At 39.5% G+C, this 17,923-nt stretch overlaps 1 protein-coding gene across 1 annotated transcript in view; it reads left to right on the plus strand.

The window, feature by feature from the left end:
• LOC122809121 (axin-related protein-like) overlaps positions 1 to 17,923 on the plus strand; it is a gene marked incomplete in the record, with an annotated part of 104,202 nt that overhangs the window by 45,448 nt on the left and 40,831 nt on the right. The window contains 3 exon segments of the mRNA XM_044080378.1: positions 358 to 480; positions 15,956 to 16,052; positions 16,285 to 16,425. Coding sequence (XP_043936313.1) covers positions 358 to 480; positions 15,956 to 16,052; positions 16,285 to 16,425 — 361 coding nt within the window.

Genomic DNA, 17,923 nt, shown 5'->3' on the forward strand with positions numbered 1-17,923 from the left:
GAACCGATAGTGTTCAATATGTATTAAAATAGAAACAATTGTAGATGATGTGTCTTTACTTGGATAACTTCAAAAGTTACATCAAAGAACTGAAAAACTGTTTGCACTCGCTTCTTGGAGAATTCCAAGACAAGACACTAGAGGAAAATATTTGTCATATGTTCATTGTACACATAAAATCGTACCGTTTTTTCAGACCACATGTTGGTGTATTGTCATCTTGTTTGGGTAGGGAGTGTTGGTGGTGAAGATAAATATGAGAAAGCTTTGTATTAGTTTACAAATGTATTTAAAATTGCATGTCAGTCTCTATCCCTGCACCAGTTAAGAGTTATTTGTTGTGCTGCGTTTTTTTAGAATACATCCTCGAAAAGGTGAGCTACCCCAGAACTACTTTGTGCCTGCCACTAGTGCAAATGACAGTGAGATATCTAGTGATGCCCTTACCGATGACACAATGTCGATGGCTGACAGCAGTGCGTAAGTATCCAAAATGTTATATAGTACATCCTACATATCTGGAACTAGTTTTTATTAATTTCTTTATGTGTTTGGCATCCTGTTTCTGGATCTGCAGCACTGTGTTTATTTTTGTCTTTGCAAAATTGCTGCAAACTTAACTCTAGTGTTGTGTATGTAAGCTGAATGTATTTAGCCAGCTTAGCCTGCAGTAATATAACTCTGGAGTAAGGTATTCATTTATGTCTTGCTTTAGCGCATAAAAGTCATCTTATTTGGATGTTCTGCTGATTATATATACTGTAGGTAAGACACTGTTTGAGAACTTAGTGTTTTTCTAACTGGAATCAGGATATAAATTGCAGATTATTTTCCAATGAGATTGGGTGGATTGACTGGAGGGCTTTTTGCACTATGCACTAATTTAGCTGGAGTTACCACTAGTGTCGTCTTTTCACACTGGCTTTCCTGTCAGGGGATATAGCACCCTTCCACTGCACTGTGGTGTTAGTGGCTCACAGCATAAGCAAATGAAGCAAAAAAAAAAAAAATACAAGTTGTTGATCTGATAATATGTTTGAGAGGCACAGCGTAAATTTTGCTTTAAAAATGGGAGTCTGTACCAGTAACTCATTAAGTATCAAATATGGCTGCATTTGGTACCAGGAAGAGCAAAGTCTTTAGGCTCAGTAGCACCCCAAATCCAGCATAATCCTTTGCTTTTCCAGATGATAGGGATTGTGCAATTTATATCTTTGGACTGCTTGTGTGCATGTCAAGGTAGAAAAGCAGTCTAGAATATTCCTACACTTTTTACATATGAGCCAATGTACTGTATGACCTTATCACATTTCTCAGAATTTTCATCAAGTTGATGGTTGCAGTAACCACCTATCTTAGTTTAAGGTAATACAGTATCTTCCCCTATCTGGATGATGAAATCTTAGAAACTGAGACCCTCCCTATCTAATGCATCTCAGTATCTGATCATTTCACTTCTTGGGGAGCACAGTGAACACTGAAAAACTTCCAGTATGTCCCCCCCCCCCCCTCAGCTGTTGATGAACTTATTCTTTTCCCCAACACTATGTTTTATTAGACCTTTTTGCCCAGGACATTTTCAAGACCTGTTAGGTCCTATATACTCTCTTCTGGCTTGCAAGGAGGTAACAGCCTAAAATTACCTTACATTTCCAAGACTCATTACCCGCCCCTCATACAGATGTCCCCTCATGCGAGATACCATCCACATGGCACTGCTGCACTGGATACAAACGGTTGACTGTGGACCAAAACTTTTAGCCGTCCTTGGTTTGGAAGAACATTTCTATTATCAGGACAGGTTTACCCCTGCATAATAGGTTCCTAGTTTTGGTGGTATGTCCCTGTTCTCAGACTTGATTTGCTCCTATCAAACAATTTTCTGAATTTCCCTCATCACATGTGATTTTTGCAGTTGTCTAGCACAATGAGTAAAAAGGTCAGACAGGAAAACCAATTGGTTAAAAAACACAAAAAGCAAAATCTAGCAAAGCTAGACTTTCCACTGCATAATACCTTAAACCTCTTGTATCAGAGGCAGCATGGAATATATGCAAATTACCCTTTAAGGTGTCCATAAATAGAATGAAAAGTACAAGTGAAAGAAACAGTCATGGACATTCAGAATTGCCATTTAGCTGAAACACCTGATATCCTTTTCTTTTTTGTGTTTTTTAACTAGTTGTCTAGTACACAGAAAACCATATATATGACCAACGTATTAGTGGCAACAATAATTTAAACAAAGAGGAAACACTTCTTATTACTTCTCCCTCTTTCTAAATCAGAAATGAAGGACCTTGTTAGTCTTGCAGTGTGGTTCATTATATAAATAATTTTCTTTATGGTGTGTATTTACACATCGTAATCTGTTTACATGAGAATGAAAGACTGAATTGTTAAAAAGGAGACCACACTGCACTCTGAATGTTTCTTTCTTTTTTTTTTTTTTTTGTTACACATTGTCTTGACAAAATTGAACATTAGAGACACAAAGTTAATTTTCAGAAACCTATGTATAGCTGTATTGCCAAGTGGTCTGCAATTTACAGGGGTTTGGCACTTCCATTTATTTTGGGAGGGGGCAGGTTATTCTTAGTGTGATTTGACTGTGTTTGACTAAGTTTACAAAAGCAGAAGTAAAAACTAAAAAAAAAGAAAATTAATATGTTTTATTTGTAGTTTGCTTCACTGTTCTGAATCTCATTTTTTTCTTTTTGTGTTTTAGTACTTCGTGTGTGAAAAAAAAAGAGCTGGATAAAGTAATTTACTTGTGCAGTGTTTTAAAATGAGCATGTTTTACTAAAACTAAAGCAAAGAAGCAAAGTAAAAAAAAAAAAAAAAGAGAGAGAGAGAGGGAGAGGGAGAGGACCAGTTCTGTAACAGGCAGGGTATTGTTTTAGATGAAGCCATTATTGCTGGCAGACACTGGTTGTCCCCATTTTTTGGGAATGATCGTGAAGAGACTCTTCTGCTTCATATATCTGGGTAAGCAGTTTACATTTTAAGTTGCCATTTTCAGGTTCCACTCCAGTTTGTGAAAGAAAGCAGATCAGTGAAATTCCCCCACCCCATGGTACAGAATGAGAACTGTGGAATGTGAGACATAATTCTGTTACATCATATGTGGTATGGACCATGGGCTTTGAAGTGCAAAATCACAGTAGGGCTGGGGGTTAAAAGTAAATTCTGAGACCTTCCTCCTGTATCTCCTCTTCTAGCTGCAAGTCGGGGTTAGATTCTACCCACCCACTGAAGATCAAAGGTCATGGATCATTTGCCTACCTTTCTTTGAAATGCAGATAAGCAGAGCTGTTAGCTTGTCGAATGTGAATGAGTTCTGTAGCTAGATACACTCAACAAAAAACCTGTGCCAGCTACAGAAATGGGAAGCATCATGAAAGGAATATGTGTGTTTTTATGCACAGAGAGAGTGCATGTTAGCCTGTTTTCTGAAGAATGGGTGTTATTTCAGAGTTCCATGCCCATAGCTCACATGAAGTAGAAGCTCCTACTGGCTTAGAATTGTGGTCTTATGTAATTACCAAGTTTGATTTAATGTTAGCCTGGCTATCCTGTATTTTAGTTTTACACAGATGCACTGTTTTACTTCAGCATTTCCATTCTCCGTTTTCTTTTCTACCTTTTTCTTCACTGTATTTGCCGTACTTCATTGTCTTCTAACTTCTTTTTTTTTCAGATGCATCTTTTTTTCTTAGTGTGTTCTGTGTTTTCTTCTTCTCCAGCAGGTTTAGGTCAGATGGCAATATTTGCATCACAACTTTAGGTGGCCTGGAATTCAGTCCTGGCCACTGTTTACTGTGTGCCTGGAGTTTGCACATCCTGCCTTTCTTTGCAAGGGTCTCTGTTTTCATATTATGTGCTGTAAGTTCACCCTGTATATTGCACTGGCCCAGACTGAAGCAAAAGTCAATCTGCAAAAGATCAGTTGAATTACCCAGACAACAAACAAGCAAAACAGGCTTAACCTGGCAGTCAGGGATCCAGTTATATGTACTTGTCTGTATTAAGTGATACTTTCCTTTGTCTCTGTGTAACATTATTGCTTTCTTTGATTGATGTATTTTTGCATTTTTCCTCTGCTTGTTGTGTTTCTGCTTTGTTTGTTTCATTATCCACTGGTTATTTGTGTGTGTGTGTGTGTGTGTGTGTGTGTGTGTGTGTGTGTGTGTGTGTGTGTGTGTTTCTGTATATAGCTGTCATTGCTTGTTATAATCTAATTTTGCTGCAGAGAAGCCAGTTATGGCAGAAAAAGGAATATCTGTGTCATCCATCTAACAATCAGTCAATAAAGTGACCACAACGTATGTGGAATTCTGCAAGTGCAGTATGTGGGATGGGACAGTGTGACCTATAGAGCAGACAGACATGTTGTAGAATCAAGAACAAAACAAAAACAGTGTAGCTTTAAAAACATTCTTATCAATTTTAAACTTGTGAAATTTAAAGAGGGGCAGAGAGGGTTATTGGGAGCAATAAAAAACAGACTGCTTGTAGAAAAGACAGCAAGAGAGCCAAAGAGCTAAACTAATCTGAACTGTAGGCAGCTGCTGTGTGTCATCTTCCCTCCCCCATTCAGGAGGTCAGAGGTCATAAAAAGCAAAGCTTCCCTTCTCCTTCCCTCCTGAAGCAGTTCCTGCTAGAGATGAAAGAACCCCTGATTAGCCTTTGATGTTCTTCCTTTGAATTGATAGCTCTGAGAAGGGGGGAGGGGTGGGGGATTTTTCTTCCTGCTCCTCTTACTCATTTGACTGCTCAGCTGGGGAGTCAGAGAGATAGAAAGGAAGAAAGATCACTCTGGGTAGAGATCAGTGGGCGGTCTGTGAAGTGTGTGTTTGTTCTAACACGAGGGCAGGTCCATTTGCACTTGAAAAAGAGCAAGTCTGTATGACAGCCTTGTTTTTATCTTCAGGTGTCAGGTGGATGGGAGGGGGTGCAGATAGATATCTGATAGTTTTGTCACCTCTCACCAGCTGACCCAAGTGCTAAGCTGCAAAATGCATAGAGAGCACCCACCCACCACTCACTCAGGCAAACACAGCTGTGCCGAAGTTTTCTGCAGAATAGATCTTTCACAGTTTTTTTAAACAAATGTTAAAATAGCTCTACATTTTTATTTTATGAATCAGGCAGGGAGTTAAATGTATGCATTGCTCCTAAATTGTAATACCATTGACAACGTTATTTTAAGGTGTTAGATAAAATCTGGCAAGTAAAGGAGACAAATGTTTTTTTTTTTTGTTTTGTTTTTGTTTTTTTTTTAAATGCTGTTTGTTCTTTTTGTATTTTATGTGAAGTTTACATTCAGCTCTATAATGTACATCTCAGGGCAGTGTTTGATAACTGCGGCTGCAGTTATGTTATTTTAGGAAGGTAAGTACTTCAAGAATTTGCATTTTTCTGTTATCAACTTCTGTGTAATGGGAAAACTACTGCTCATTTTGTAGTTACTAACTGCCCTGCCTGCTACTTACTATGTGTTGTGAAAGAACTTAGCACCTCAGATGTTGGTCTCAGTACCTCAAACTCAACATGTAACCTGTTATTCCAAGTAGAGCATTCAACCTCTCTCTGCCTGGGTACTTTATAATGTAAGTATGGAATCTAGCCAAACTTCCAGGAGATGGTGTAGACACTTGGATGCTGAACTACTGATTGTGGGGATAGTGTGATTAGCGACCACATTTATACTAAGTAGGCTGCACGGGTAACCCAACTCAACTATCAACTATGCTAATATTTGTTTTGAATTAAAAAAAAGGATTATTAGAAAGGGTGGGTGAGCGGACATGGCATTTATTAGGTGTGTGATTATTTGAATCCCTTTTTGTGGTTTACATACTCTGTAGTAGGGAATACACAACCTTGCTGAAATTCTTTATTAGACCTCACCTTATGGGAGTAGTTGTTGAGTAACACGAAGAGAAATAATTATCAACCACGTGTGGTCAAAGTACATTGTGACCACAGAGAGTGGTAGGTAACCTCAGTGGCCGGTATGGAGGGTGGTTGGTGTGGGAAAGTGTAGTAAAAAGTTTGCCCAGTAGACTTTTGTCACATGTAGAAGGTCTGGCAGTGTATCAAGTCAGTTAACTTACGCTACATGCAAGGTGTTATCATGGCCTTGATTCCCTGACATATTTTTTTGTGTTGTGTGACTGCCATGTTACAGAAATCCTAAGACATCACTAAAACATAATGTTGTCTTTTAGCACTAAAGTAGTGTATTTGTTTTGCACCTCTTTATCTGTTTCTAAGAAGGTATTGGTTTATATGGAAGCAAAGCTGTCCTCACCCAAGGGGAAAGATATGCTACCTTCTCTTGCAGTAAAGTAATCGCGCCTGCATGAGGCACTCTCAATGTGAGAGGGTGAAACAAAACTACTGAGGCCGAAGCCTGTACTGCCATTGCAGCTGCAACTACTGCTTGTACACAGTGAGGTAAAGACCGTGCCATTGGGTCTAGTTGTGATGAATAATAAGCAATAGGGCATTGCTTGTCCCCATGCTGCTGTGTTAACACTGATGTCATATAACCTTGCTTACAATCTACAGTTTGGAAAAACGTTTATGATAGTTTGGTAATCCCAAAACTAATGAGGACGCTATTAACTGTTTCAGTTTGCAGAAAGCAGATTCTGCTTCTGGTGTCCATTGTAACAAATCCTGTGCTGCCATAGGCTTTTTATAAATCAGGTTAGTCAGCGGTGCAAATTCCAAGGCATAGTTTGGAATCCAGCTCTGACAAAAATTAGTCGTACCCAGGAAGGACATCATTTCCTTCTTGGTAGTGGGTTTTGGTGCTTGTAAAATCGCTATTTTTCTGTCTTCATCTAATGTCCTACCCTCCTTGGATATTACATATCCTAGGTATTTAACTTGTTTTTTCCAAAGCTGCAGTTTATTTTTGTTTACTTTATGTCCTTCAGTGGCTAAAAATTGTAACAGTGCTATGGTATCTTCTTTACAATCTTGCTGGGTGGGGGCCGCCAGCAGGATATCATCAACATAAAGTAAAATCTGACTACCTCTCAGTGGGGTAAATCCTGCCAAGTTGCTTGCCATTTCTTGTAAGAATATTGTCGAACTTTCACAATATCCCTGTGGTAGTCACGTATATGTATACCTTTTCCCCTGAAATGTGAATGCAAACCAATACTGACTGTCAGGGTGTATCGGTATCGAGAAGAACGCATTGCTGATTTCTACCACAGAAAAATATTTCCGTTGAGGTTTTAAATCATTCAACAGGGTGTGTGGGCCTGCACTCTAGGTGCCCTTGGTATTACTGCATCATTTACAGCTTGTAAATCTTGGACCATACGCCACTCTCCATTTGCTTTCTTAACAGGAAATAAGGGTGTGTTACATGGTGAATCAGGAGATTCCACCAGCACTCCTTCCTTAAGTAAAGCTGCTATAATAGGTTTGATGCCTACCTCTGCATCTTTTCTTAAGAGATACTGTCTTTTTTGTGGTCTAAATGCTGACTTTGGCATAATAGTAACTGGTCCTGTTGTACGAATAAGTCCTACATCTGACTTTCCTGTTGACCAAAGAGTTTCTGGTATATTCTGTAAGGCATTCTTTTCCTCCTTCAATAGTAGTGCTAATCAGCTGTCCTTGCTAGACTGCAAGTGTACAGCTGGGTGGGTCTGAGTTATCCAATTCAACTTCTGCATTTGTATTCCCTGTTCTGACAGTTCTAACTCTGTTTTTCCCATTTCGTGACTTTTTCTCCTAAATCTACCCATTTTACATTCTTGTCCTTAGTTAAGCTAACATGTGGTAATCGATTAGATTTATAAAGTGCAAAAAATTCCTGGGGCAATGAACAGCTGTTCTGGGACACTGTTCCCTTCTGTGTCCCAGTACAGGTTATGTAATATCAATCTGTTTGCACGATTTCTAAACAATTCTTGCTCATACTCCTTATCAGGCCCTGGTGTGTTACAGTAATACAGAGTACAGTGCAACAAATGCTGTTTATCAATGTCAAGGGAGGGGAACTTGCTGATGGCTACATTCATCAACTCTTCGGTTACTGCCCCTGAACCAGTCATAACCATGTCCTGGCTGTACCAATAAAACATTTCACCCTCTGATTGCACTGCGAAGGTATCAGTTTATCGCTGTGCTTCCATACCCTGCATAGTCAGAACTACTGCTATACTAAATAGCTGCATAAGGTCTCTGCCCAAGAGATTCACTGGGCACTTTGCAGAAACAACAATTTTGCTTTTCTGGGTCAATCCTGAAACAGGATCAGTTATTGCAATATTATGGGAGAGGGGATCCCGATACAGCTGTCCATTAGCTGCTTTCACTAATATGTAATCACATGACTCTGAATTCTCTGGCAGTTTGGAGGGATGTATCAGGATCCGTGATGCCCCTGAGTCACACAAGAATCTGACTTCTCTCCCTTCTACCAGGAGTGTAACTTCTGGTTTCATGTCTGCTAAATAGAGCTCTAACCTCAATAAAGCTAAATCCAATATTTCATTTTCTTCACTATCCGTAACTTCCTGCACTTCCTCTATTTCTTCTGTCACATCCTCTACTCCCTCTATCACATTTTAATTTGTCATATCCCTGCTATCCCCTTCTAATGATTCCTGACCATCATATAGTCAGTCTTCACCCTCCTTGTCTTCCGTGGTTGCCTTCTTGTTTTTCTTGCAATCCCTTGCCAAGTGTCCCTTTTTACCACATTTAAAACATTCACCCCTTTTCTTTCACCCTTCAAAGTCCTCTGATCACTGATCAGATTGTTTGTTTCCTTGGGCATTTCTCTTACCCTTTTTCCCGGACTGTACTACATAAACTTCTGCTCCATCTTCTACGGAAAATACTTGGGCTTTCTTTTTCTTTTTGCTATTAAAATGCCTTTCGGCATGCCTAGCATATTCAAGTAATGACTGTAATCTGCTTGTACGATGATCTACCATGTGCTTTGTAATAAAACTGCTTATGGGTGCAATACTGCCATTCAAAAATGCATTCTTTAACTGATGCTCATATGGGGAATCTTGTGTCTGATCTTCAGGAACCTGCATTCCACAATGGTTATTAAAACATCCTAACAGTCTGGCATAATATCTGTCAACAGTTTCGCCTTCTTGTTGGATGCATTGATTAATGCAAGTCCAGTCTGCCCTAGGCTTCCATTTCTCAGAGATACGGTCTGTAAGACCTTTCACTCTGTTGTCTAGCTCTGCGCTGCTATGTGGGAGGGGCCTGCGTCATGGGGATTCTAGTCGCCACTAATCATGTGCCAATCTGGTCCCACAATTTGTCTGACTACTTTTTCTACCTCTTCTCCATTTAAATTATAACTTAGCCTCATTCCTTGCAAATCTTCTAAGAACTTTCTGAAATTAACTTTTGGATGGGGAATTCCCACAGTGGCTTTCCGGATGTCTTCCAGATTCCAGGGTCTATACACTAGAATAGTTGGGTCCTGACCTTCTTGCCCTGCCTGAGGATTAGGCACTTCTATAAGCGGGCATATTTCTTCTTCACTCATAGATCGTGAATTCCTACCCATTTGATATAGCTCAATGTCTCTATTTACAGTGACAGCAGGATATCACGGGGGTGGACTAACTTGTTCACTTGCTTCATATTCTGGTAAGGGAGGCGGAGGGGCCGATGCTATTACTAAGTTATTGTTCTCCTTATCTAAAAACATTACTTTTGAATTATTATTCTTTTGTTCCTTTCGGTTTACTTCCTCTATCCACCTGTGTGCCTGAGGAATTCCTAATTGACGTTGCTTTTTTACCCGACCTTTAGAATCTGTTTTAAGCTGTTTGACAAGTTTGATAAGCGAGGATTTTTCTAATTTACCATCAAATTCATACTTATTAACCCATTTTGAATAGTATTTAATATTATCAGCACGCTGTGACTGCATGTATTTAGCGTCTTCCATTAACGGCGGATTTTGGGGTCTTTTTGTGCAATTATTACCCATTTTGTTCTACCCTTTTAATCGTTATGTAACTCCTTATTTTTAACGTGGTACCACAGATTTTGTTATAGTCTCTTTAGAATGACTGCCTACCTGCTCTGTTTCCCTGATCTATGACAAGACAGTAATCTTTTTGTCCCTGACTTGTAAAAACAAAGTCTCAACAAAACAATACAAATCTAGTCCCTGATCTAAAACAGAAAAAAAAGGTAGATTCACCTTACCTGAGCCTTCGTGATTGATCACCTGGTTCATGTAAAACCCTTCCTTCAGTCGCATATCAGAAAGTGGCTGGCCTCTTTTGTATGACAATTCAATCGGAGGACTTTTCAAATAAGAAGAAACGATGTGGTTTCTTCCCCGTACGGTTTCAAGCCATCTGTCCTGTCTGATCCGAGGCGAAGTGAGGGTTTCCGGTCCGAAGGACCAATCTGTCAAAGGAAAAAACTTCAAAGACCAATACACATAAGGTTCAGTTAAGGCACATTTAATAACTTACAGCAAGGAGACAAAAACATGCAAATACAAGATTTTGCCTAACTACTAACAGGAAGTATGCTATTCTTATACTGTTTTACAAGACATGGCCTTCTATAGCTGACGTAATCAAACACAACTTTCAGTATTGTTCTACAGTAGATGTTACTCAGATTTTCTGCTGACATGACTAGATTTGTGAGAACCTTTTTGAGAAAAACAACCTGGCCTTGGTGGGCACTAACCCGTTACAAGCTTCTACTGTATAGTTCTAATGCATGTGTTACATTTCAAGGTACTTTTCTAGCTCAGACACAAGCAAATGCTGATTGCAATTCATATTTTCAAGCAGTCTTTGTTCTAATTATCTATAGCTTCTGCCGCTGTGTATTTTCTCACAGCACAAGCGGAACTCCTTGTCTAAGTTTCATAACATTTATACAAGTGGTATTGTTCTATTCATTATTTTCCTGACACAAGCAGAAATCATCTGCTTCTCAGTAAATTTCCAAGGCATAAGTAAAGATTTTAGCTGCGCATATTTCATGACAATACAAGGTCAGAAAGCTTCTGCAATTTGTACAGATTTATGCAGTGTAAAATAGAATAAATGTGTTAACCCTTTTCAAGCTCTAAATGCACTAAGCACATTACTAATACATATATTAATACATATTTTTCTGACACGTATCATCATGGAACTTATAAACAAAGACATTGGTAATCTCCAAACTCTGAACCCCACCCAGTTTGGGTTTGTAAAAAGAAGATCATGTCTCCTAAACCTGATAGACTTCTTTGAAGCAGTCACCAAAGCCGTAGACGAGGGTAAGGTGGTTCCCACAGCCTGTCTAGATGTCGCCAAGGCTTTTGACACCATCCCCCACTCTGGAATTATAGATAAAGTCACTAAACTAGGTATAAATCCCTATGTCACAAGATGGGTTGCCAACTCGCTCACTGACAGAACCCACACTGTGAAAGTAGCAGACTCCAAATCCGACGACAAGTGGAGTACCACAGGGTTCAGTCCTGGGTCCTCTCCTGTTTGGTATCTACTTTTCTGAAGTACATGCTAACACAGAAGGTCTTTGGCTAATGAAGTTCGCAGATGACTGCAAGCTAGGAGCCATAATCAAAACTCCTAATGATGTGGACATCCTACAAAAAGGCCTCACTGAGACAGATGCCTGGTGTCAAAGCCATGGCCTCAAGCTCAATGCCAAAAAGTGCATTGTCATCCCCTTTGGTAAAAACTCTGTACCCATGAGCTCCCACATGGGTGGTAGTCTACTTAACACTGAAAGTAGGATTAGAGAACTTGGGACACAGGTAGACAGTAGTCCCTCTTTTGATAATCACCTTGCCACAGTAGTCAGGAAATCCTTCTACGTGGCACACCTCATCACAAAAGGTTTCTCTTCCAGAAGAAAAGAGGTCATCATTCCTCTCTACTCATCACTCATTAGACCCGTTATAGAGTACAACGCCCTTTCGGTATGTACCTTACAAGACATCTACAACAACTGGAAAGGCCGCAGAAATACCTCACAAAGAGGATTACCAGCATCAAACAGATGCCCTATGCAGACCATCTCAAAAAACTCCAGCTTTACTCCGTCGCATATCGTCTACTCAGAGGTGATCTCTGCCTAACATACAAAGCTACTATGTCAAACCCAGAGCTGTTGGACATGCTCTAGTTAAAGAAATCCCAATCCCTCTGAGCTACACACTTTAGGGACCTAAACCTTGTCACCACAGTAAACAGAACATGCTGGAGGTATAGATTCCTGTCCCAGAGACTTCCCATACTCTGGAACAAACTACCTGTCTCTATCAAGCAAAGCTCCTCTTTAGCACTCTTCAAGAAAAATCTTGATGATTGGATGGAAAATAGGAAATTCACTCCAGGGATCACCGTTGGGGCTCTGCTCAACAGGGGGCACAGGAAAATAATTTTCTTGGGTGGTGAAAGCTCGGGTACCTTTTTGTCTAGGCGTATATAGGCCCTAGGGCCAATAGCCTAGCACTTACCTATGAACCTATGAAAGGCAAATAGATATCTGCTAGTCATCTGAGTTATTTAATGGGTTTATCCCACTTCCACAGATACAGTTTTATGCACAGACAAAAGGGCAGCTGCTGATGGTGCAGATGGCAGCTGCTGTGGTACAGAGGTTAGCATTGTCGCCTCACAGCAAGAGGTTCTTCAGTTCGATTCTTGGCTGGAGTGCCTTCTGTGTGGAGGCTGCATGTCCTACCTGTGATTGCGTGGGTTTCCTCTGGGTGCTGCAGTTTCCTCCCACATCCAAAGACATGCACTAGGTTTACTGGACACTCTAAATTGGTGGTAGGTGCAAGTGTGTGCAAGTGAGTGGTACACATGATGTAGGGCGGCAAGGGCTAGCCACCCGGCGGTGTGAGCCTTGGCTCGAGATGGTTGTCACTGTTGAAATGACACTATGACCCCATGTGAAAAATGGGAAAAGTGGTTGAGGATGGATGGGCAGATTTACTGTCTATATTCATGTGTCTATGTGCAAAAAAATTTGTTCTAATATGATCAGCTTATACATGTGTATATGTTTCTTTTTCTCTAATGTTGTCTAATATGCTTACATGTTAATCCGGGTATATGTAACTTATATGTACTTGCTTATTCATGTCATTTTTTCCCCTCTTACGTTATATAAATCTACTTAAAGGGGATTCTATGTTTAATTAATTTTTAAATAATTATCCCCTTATGTCATATGCTTACTTATTTTTGTCAATTTGTATAATACTGTAGTGGAGCTTTTCTCCCCAGGCCTCTACTGAAAATGGACATATCCAGTTAGACTAGCCCGGTCAACAAATGTAAAATAAAATAAATAAATAAAATTAACAAAATGGGGTCATAGTCTGTTTGTCGTATGTGGGCATACTCCCATGAAATTTTTTCCACTCCTGCGTTGGTAAACCACAGAAATAGGGTTCCTATCACCCTTCATCGAGTCATCACACTCACAAAGTCTTGTGGAGACCTACTATTCCTAACCCTGATGAGGTTAGCGTGTTAGTTTCTTTTTGTTTATGTAACTATCAGATATTCTGAAGACACTCATCTCATGCAGAGTAGCCATTTGACACAAGCCAGTCCATCAGGCATGCTTTCTGCAGCAACTGTCCCCCACATCTTTTAATACACACTTTGTAAACTTCATCATAGACAATTTGCTTCAGTCTTTCTCTGGGGACCTCAGGACCATAGGTAATTAAAGCAGATAGTGTCACAAAATTCCTTCAGCACCCTCTGTCCTTGGCAGAAGTTATATTTTAGTATTCTTCTCATTTCATTCTAGAAAGAGAGTTTGGGTTCCTCACCTCCATCCCTCTCCATCACTCCCACTCTCTGACCTGTTGACTGAGTCATCTGTCTCATAATGCTTTCTATTGGCATTTGGCATCTCAGTTTTTACTTCCAGTCTGTTTCTTTTGAATTTTGTCAAGTGTTCCCTTCTTGTCTTCTGTCATCATCTACTCTCTTTTTTTCTCTCTTTCTCTGTAATTCCTAACACAGGTAGAAATGGGTGTAAACCTTTTAATTTTTTCACTGTAATTGCTAACTACTAGGGGGCACTTGCAATGTTCACTTGAACTCTGGCTTTGATTATTCTATCAGTTTAACTGCTCACAAGCTAGTCAGTGAGAGATCCTTTAAGGAACATTCACTGCTTACGTGCATTAGGCTGTGTTTACCTTCTGAGTATGGCCAAGTGAGAAGCATTTGAGTGACAGTGGTTCTTGTATCCCAGATTCTCAATGTCTGACTAGAGCAGCTAAGGAGTTTCAACATACAGACTCTTACACATACATGTATGCATTTTTATACAAGCTGTGTAAAAATTGTAGTATAGAATTCCTCATTTTATTGTTTTACAGTTATCTTTGTATCCTTACATTTCTCTGTGTTTCAGTGTTAGCGTCCCTTGACTATGTTTTCTAAATTTTGTGTCATTAAGAAAGGTTATGTGCTAAATCAACTTAGATTCAGAGTTGGTAGGGAATTACATTATTGTGCTACAATGACTGCCAAGTAAGTATATTTGTTGATGATTAAAAGACAACTGTTTATTCAATAAAATAGAATAATTGGTGTAAGAAATGGTATAGTGTTACTCAAATGTGAGTTTGCTCGTGCCAGATGAAGCTGGAATAGGCAAAGGAGTCCTCGTTGCTCAACATGAATATGGGCTCCCCATCATAGCCACAACCTCTAAAAAAAACCTCATCCACTCTATAGTCCATTGAAAACAAAATCTGCTGATTTTTTTCCAATTTCTCCCCTCAGGAACACCACTGCACCACCCTCTCCAAAGCTAAATGGCTACCAGTTTGTTCTTTTCAAACCTTTTCAAACAGCCTCTGCAACCTCTCTCAATTAAATCCCTCACTCCAGACACTATGAACCTATATGATTGGATGGGAAATGGGAAATTCACCCCTGGGATCACATCTGTGGCTCTGCTCGACAGGAGCACAGGAAAATTATTTTCTTGGGTGGCAAAAGCCAGGGTACATTTTTTGGCTAGGCTTGTATGGGCCCTAGGGCCGATAGCCTAGTACCTACCTATGAACCTATGAACCCCAAACCAAACTGCACTGTAACAACCATTCCTTCTGCATTCTTGTACCCCAACTCTGGTAATCCCTCCCCTTCACCTAAAAGAAGTGTCCTCCTTCTCCACATTCAGAGCTTAACTCAAAAGACACCTCCATCAAAAATCTGACTACAAGTGTTTTTCCACTGGACAGATACCCTAACTCCCTCCTCACCTGCATCAGTTCTAGTTTAACCCTCAGTTCTCAGCTGCTGCTTCCCTCATATGTTTACTACTAAAATTAATTCACATTTGTTTTTCCACTCTGTTAATAGTATGTACATATTGAATCCGTTGTCAGTGGCATTCTGCCTTCAGTGATTACTCTGTTTATTAACTTTTTTTGTGAATGTCTTTACCCGGGCTGTGCCTACAAATGGTCTATTGTAATCAGTGTACTACACCAGTGGAGAAACTAAATAAGAAAATGAGTAAGGAAACCAGTCATAATATGTGAATAATAGTAAGGATGACAATGATGAAGATGATGATGATGATGCCAGCTAATCTCTCCAGAAAACAGCAAGTGCTTAACGTATTGTGACTGAACAGTCAGCATATACTACCAGGGTCAAACTGTGATATTTAAAGATCTTAAAACTTGAATGATGTAACTGTTTTCTGTGGTATTGGTTTGGCTAAGTTTCAACCGATACCTATTCCATTACCATAGAAGAGTTGTTTGTGGGGTGAATTTTGAAGGGTGATGTGCACTTAGTCACATTTTTTGTGTGCATTTTTATCTGTTAGTTTTAGCTGTTCACTGCAGCATGAGGCTGACTGCTTTGTCATTTTTTGAGTTGACTTTAATCAAGACCTAATTTTTTTGAATCAGGGAAAGCATTCCTCCTTATCGAGGCAAAAAGCAGCAACAACGAGAAATCCACAGAAGTGTGAGCGCCAATGGGCACATCACATTGCCTTTTGTGCCAGTAAGTAAAAGGTCTTGAATTTTTTTCATGTTTTTGCACATGTTGTAGGGTGCCAAAAGAATTTTCTACACCTTCACCTTTTTGTATGCATGTGAAGGCATTCAATGTAGCAGTTTTCTGTTTGCCTCCATCTCTTTTCTAAAACTGAACAAAAAGCTGACATATAGTTTGTTAGGGCATACTGGACTGCATGTAATGTGTGGAAATATTTTGTTTTGAATTTTACCAACAGAGAACACAATGTCCCCCTCCAGGGATGATACCCTTGAAACCAGCAGAATTTGCAGCCAAGTTGATTGCGGCTTTGGAGAAAGTGAAGAGGCAGAGGGAAGCAGAAGATGAATTGGAAGAGCGACTTCGACGTCTTAAGGAGGTAAGTAACTGCCTTGTTTTGGGATTCATACTGAGTCACCAAATGGCTTTAAATCAAAAGCCTTTCAGTCGGAAAAATGTCACAGAAAACCACTTTTTAGCAATCACCAATGAAATATATTTTGCAGGAGGGCAAACTCACACCAAACCGCCCATTTAGAAAGAGACTCCCTTGCAATCCACCAACTCCAAGATCATACAACAGTGCTGAAAAATATATGCACCTTAACTGGACTGCTCATGATATAGAGCCATTCTGTAACTTGACATGAACCCTGTTTTGACATCTATCCATTTAAATTAAACCACATAAAGGAGAAATGGGTAAAATAATAGAACTAAAATGGAATATAAACAGGTTTTCAGCTTCTTGCTAGTATATATTAGTGTAAGTCTTAAACTTAGCCTTCTGCACCATGTGTGGCATTTTTTTCATCAGTCTGCAGGATTCCTTTCTTATGTTTGTGCTTATCTCTTTTAACTCCTGGAAGGCTCCATATTCTGAAAAATGCAGAAATTGAAAGAATGAAAATTCTGTGTATTAGGCAGTAATATCTAGTACTGCTTTTTGGGGAAGTATTATTTAAAGTTGAGTGGAACAAACTTATGCTTTCTGTGACAATCTTCTTTGGTTAGCCGGCCATATTTCCTAGTAATTTTCATGGAGATTGTGCTGTGGTCACCTAAGCTTACCTTGTGCACATCTGGTGAGAACAGTTTTCTACATCTTTGGTTTCATGAGACCGTAACTGATCTGCTTGTCATGAATGGCTTGTTTAAACAAATGCCTATGGATAAAGTTGTTTCTTAATTGTTTTTTGCTGTGGCATTTTGTCTAAAATTGTAGAATTATCAGTAGCCACTAATGTAGAAAGTTTCCTTTTTAAGGAAACTTTCAGTTATGCAGATGAATGGACGTTTGCTTTTGACTACATGTAGACACTGTTGCACTAGTCCTTAATACTTGTCTTTTACCCGACTATTCCTGGACGTCAGTTGGACTTTCTGTGGTAGAAGTCCCAGTAGTAAGGACTACTGCAACAGTAATCTACTCAAATATTTACTATTTTGTTAAGTTCTTATCTACTTCCCCTTCTTAATACACAGTTGGAAATGGCAGTATTCTTAATATCGCATCATAGTGTCCCTGGTGAATACTCACAAGGAACCTAGTTCTGTAAATGAAATATTAATCAGAACATATTTTCTTAGTTTGTAATATGTCAGGTAAACAAGTAAGTTGCCAGTGACATTTTCAGAAAGAAGCAAATGGAATGTCTTATCTTGCTTTGGTATTATTTAAATGTGCCAGCTTCAGCGGCCTTTATCCCAAGACATAACCATGCCATGGAAATTAAAACTAAAGCATTATCGCTTAAGTAAGGAAGTGGTAATCAATGATATGTCCCTGTACTGTGTTTTGCTACTTGTACTGCATTTTGGCAACCTGTAGCAATGTTTGTGTGCAGTTTCTGTCAAATGACATAGGCCTCAGGAGT

The sequence above is a fragment of the Protopterus annectens genome, chromosome 1.part1 (assembly GCF_019279795.1).
Source record: "Protopterus annectens isolate FY-2018-M chromosome 1.part1, PAN1.0, whole genome shotgun sequence".
NCBI classification, from domain to species: Eukaryota; Metazoa; Chordata; order Ceratodontiformes; family Protopteridae; genus Protopterus; species Protopterus annectens.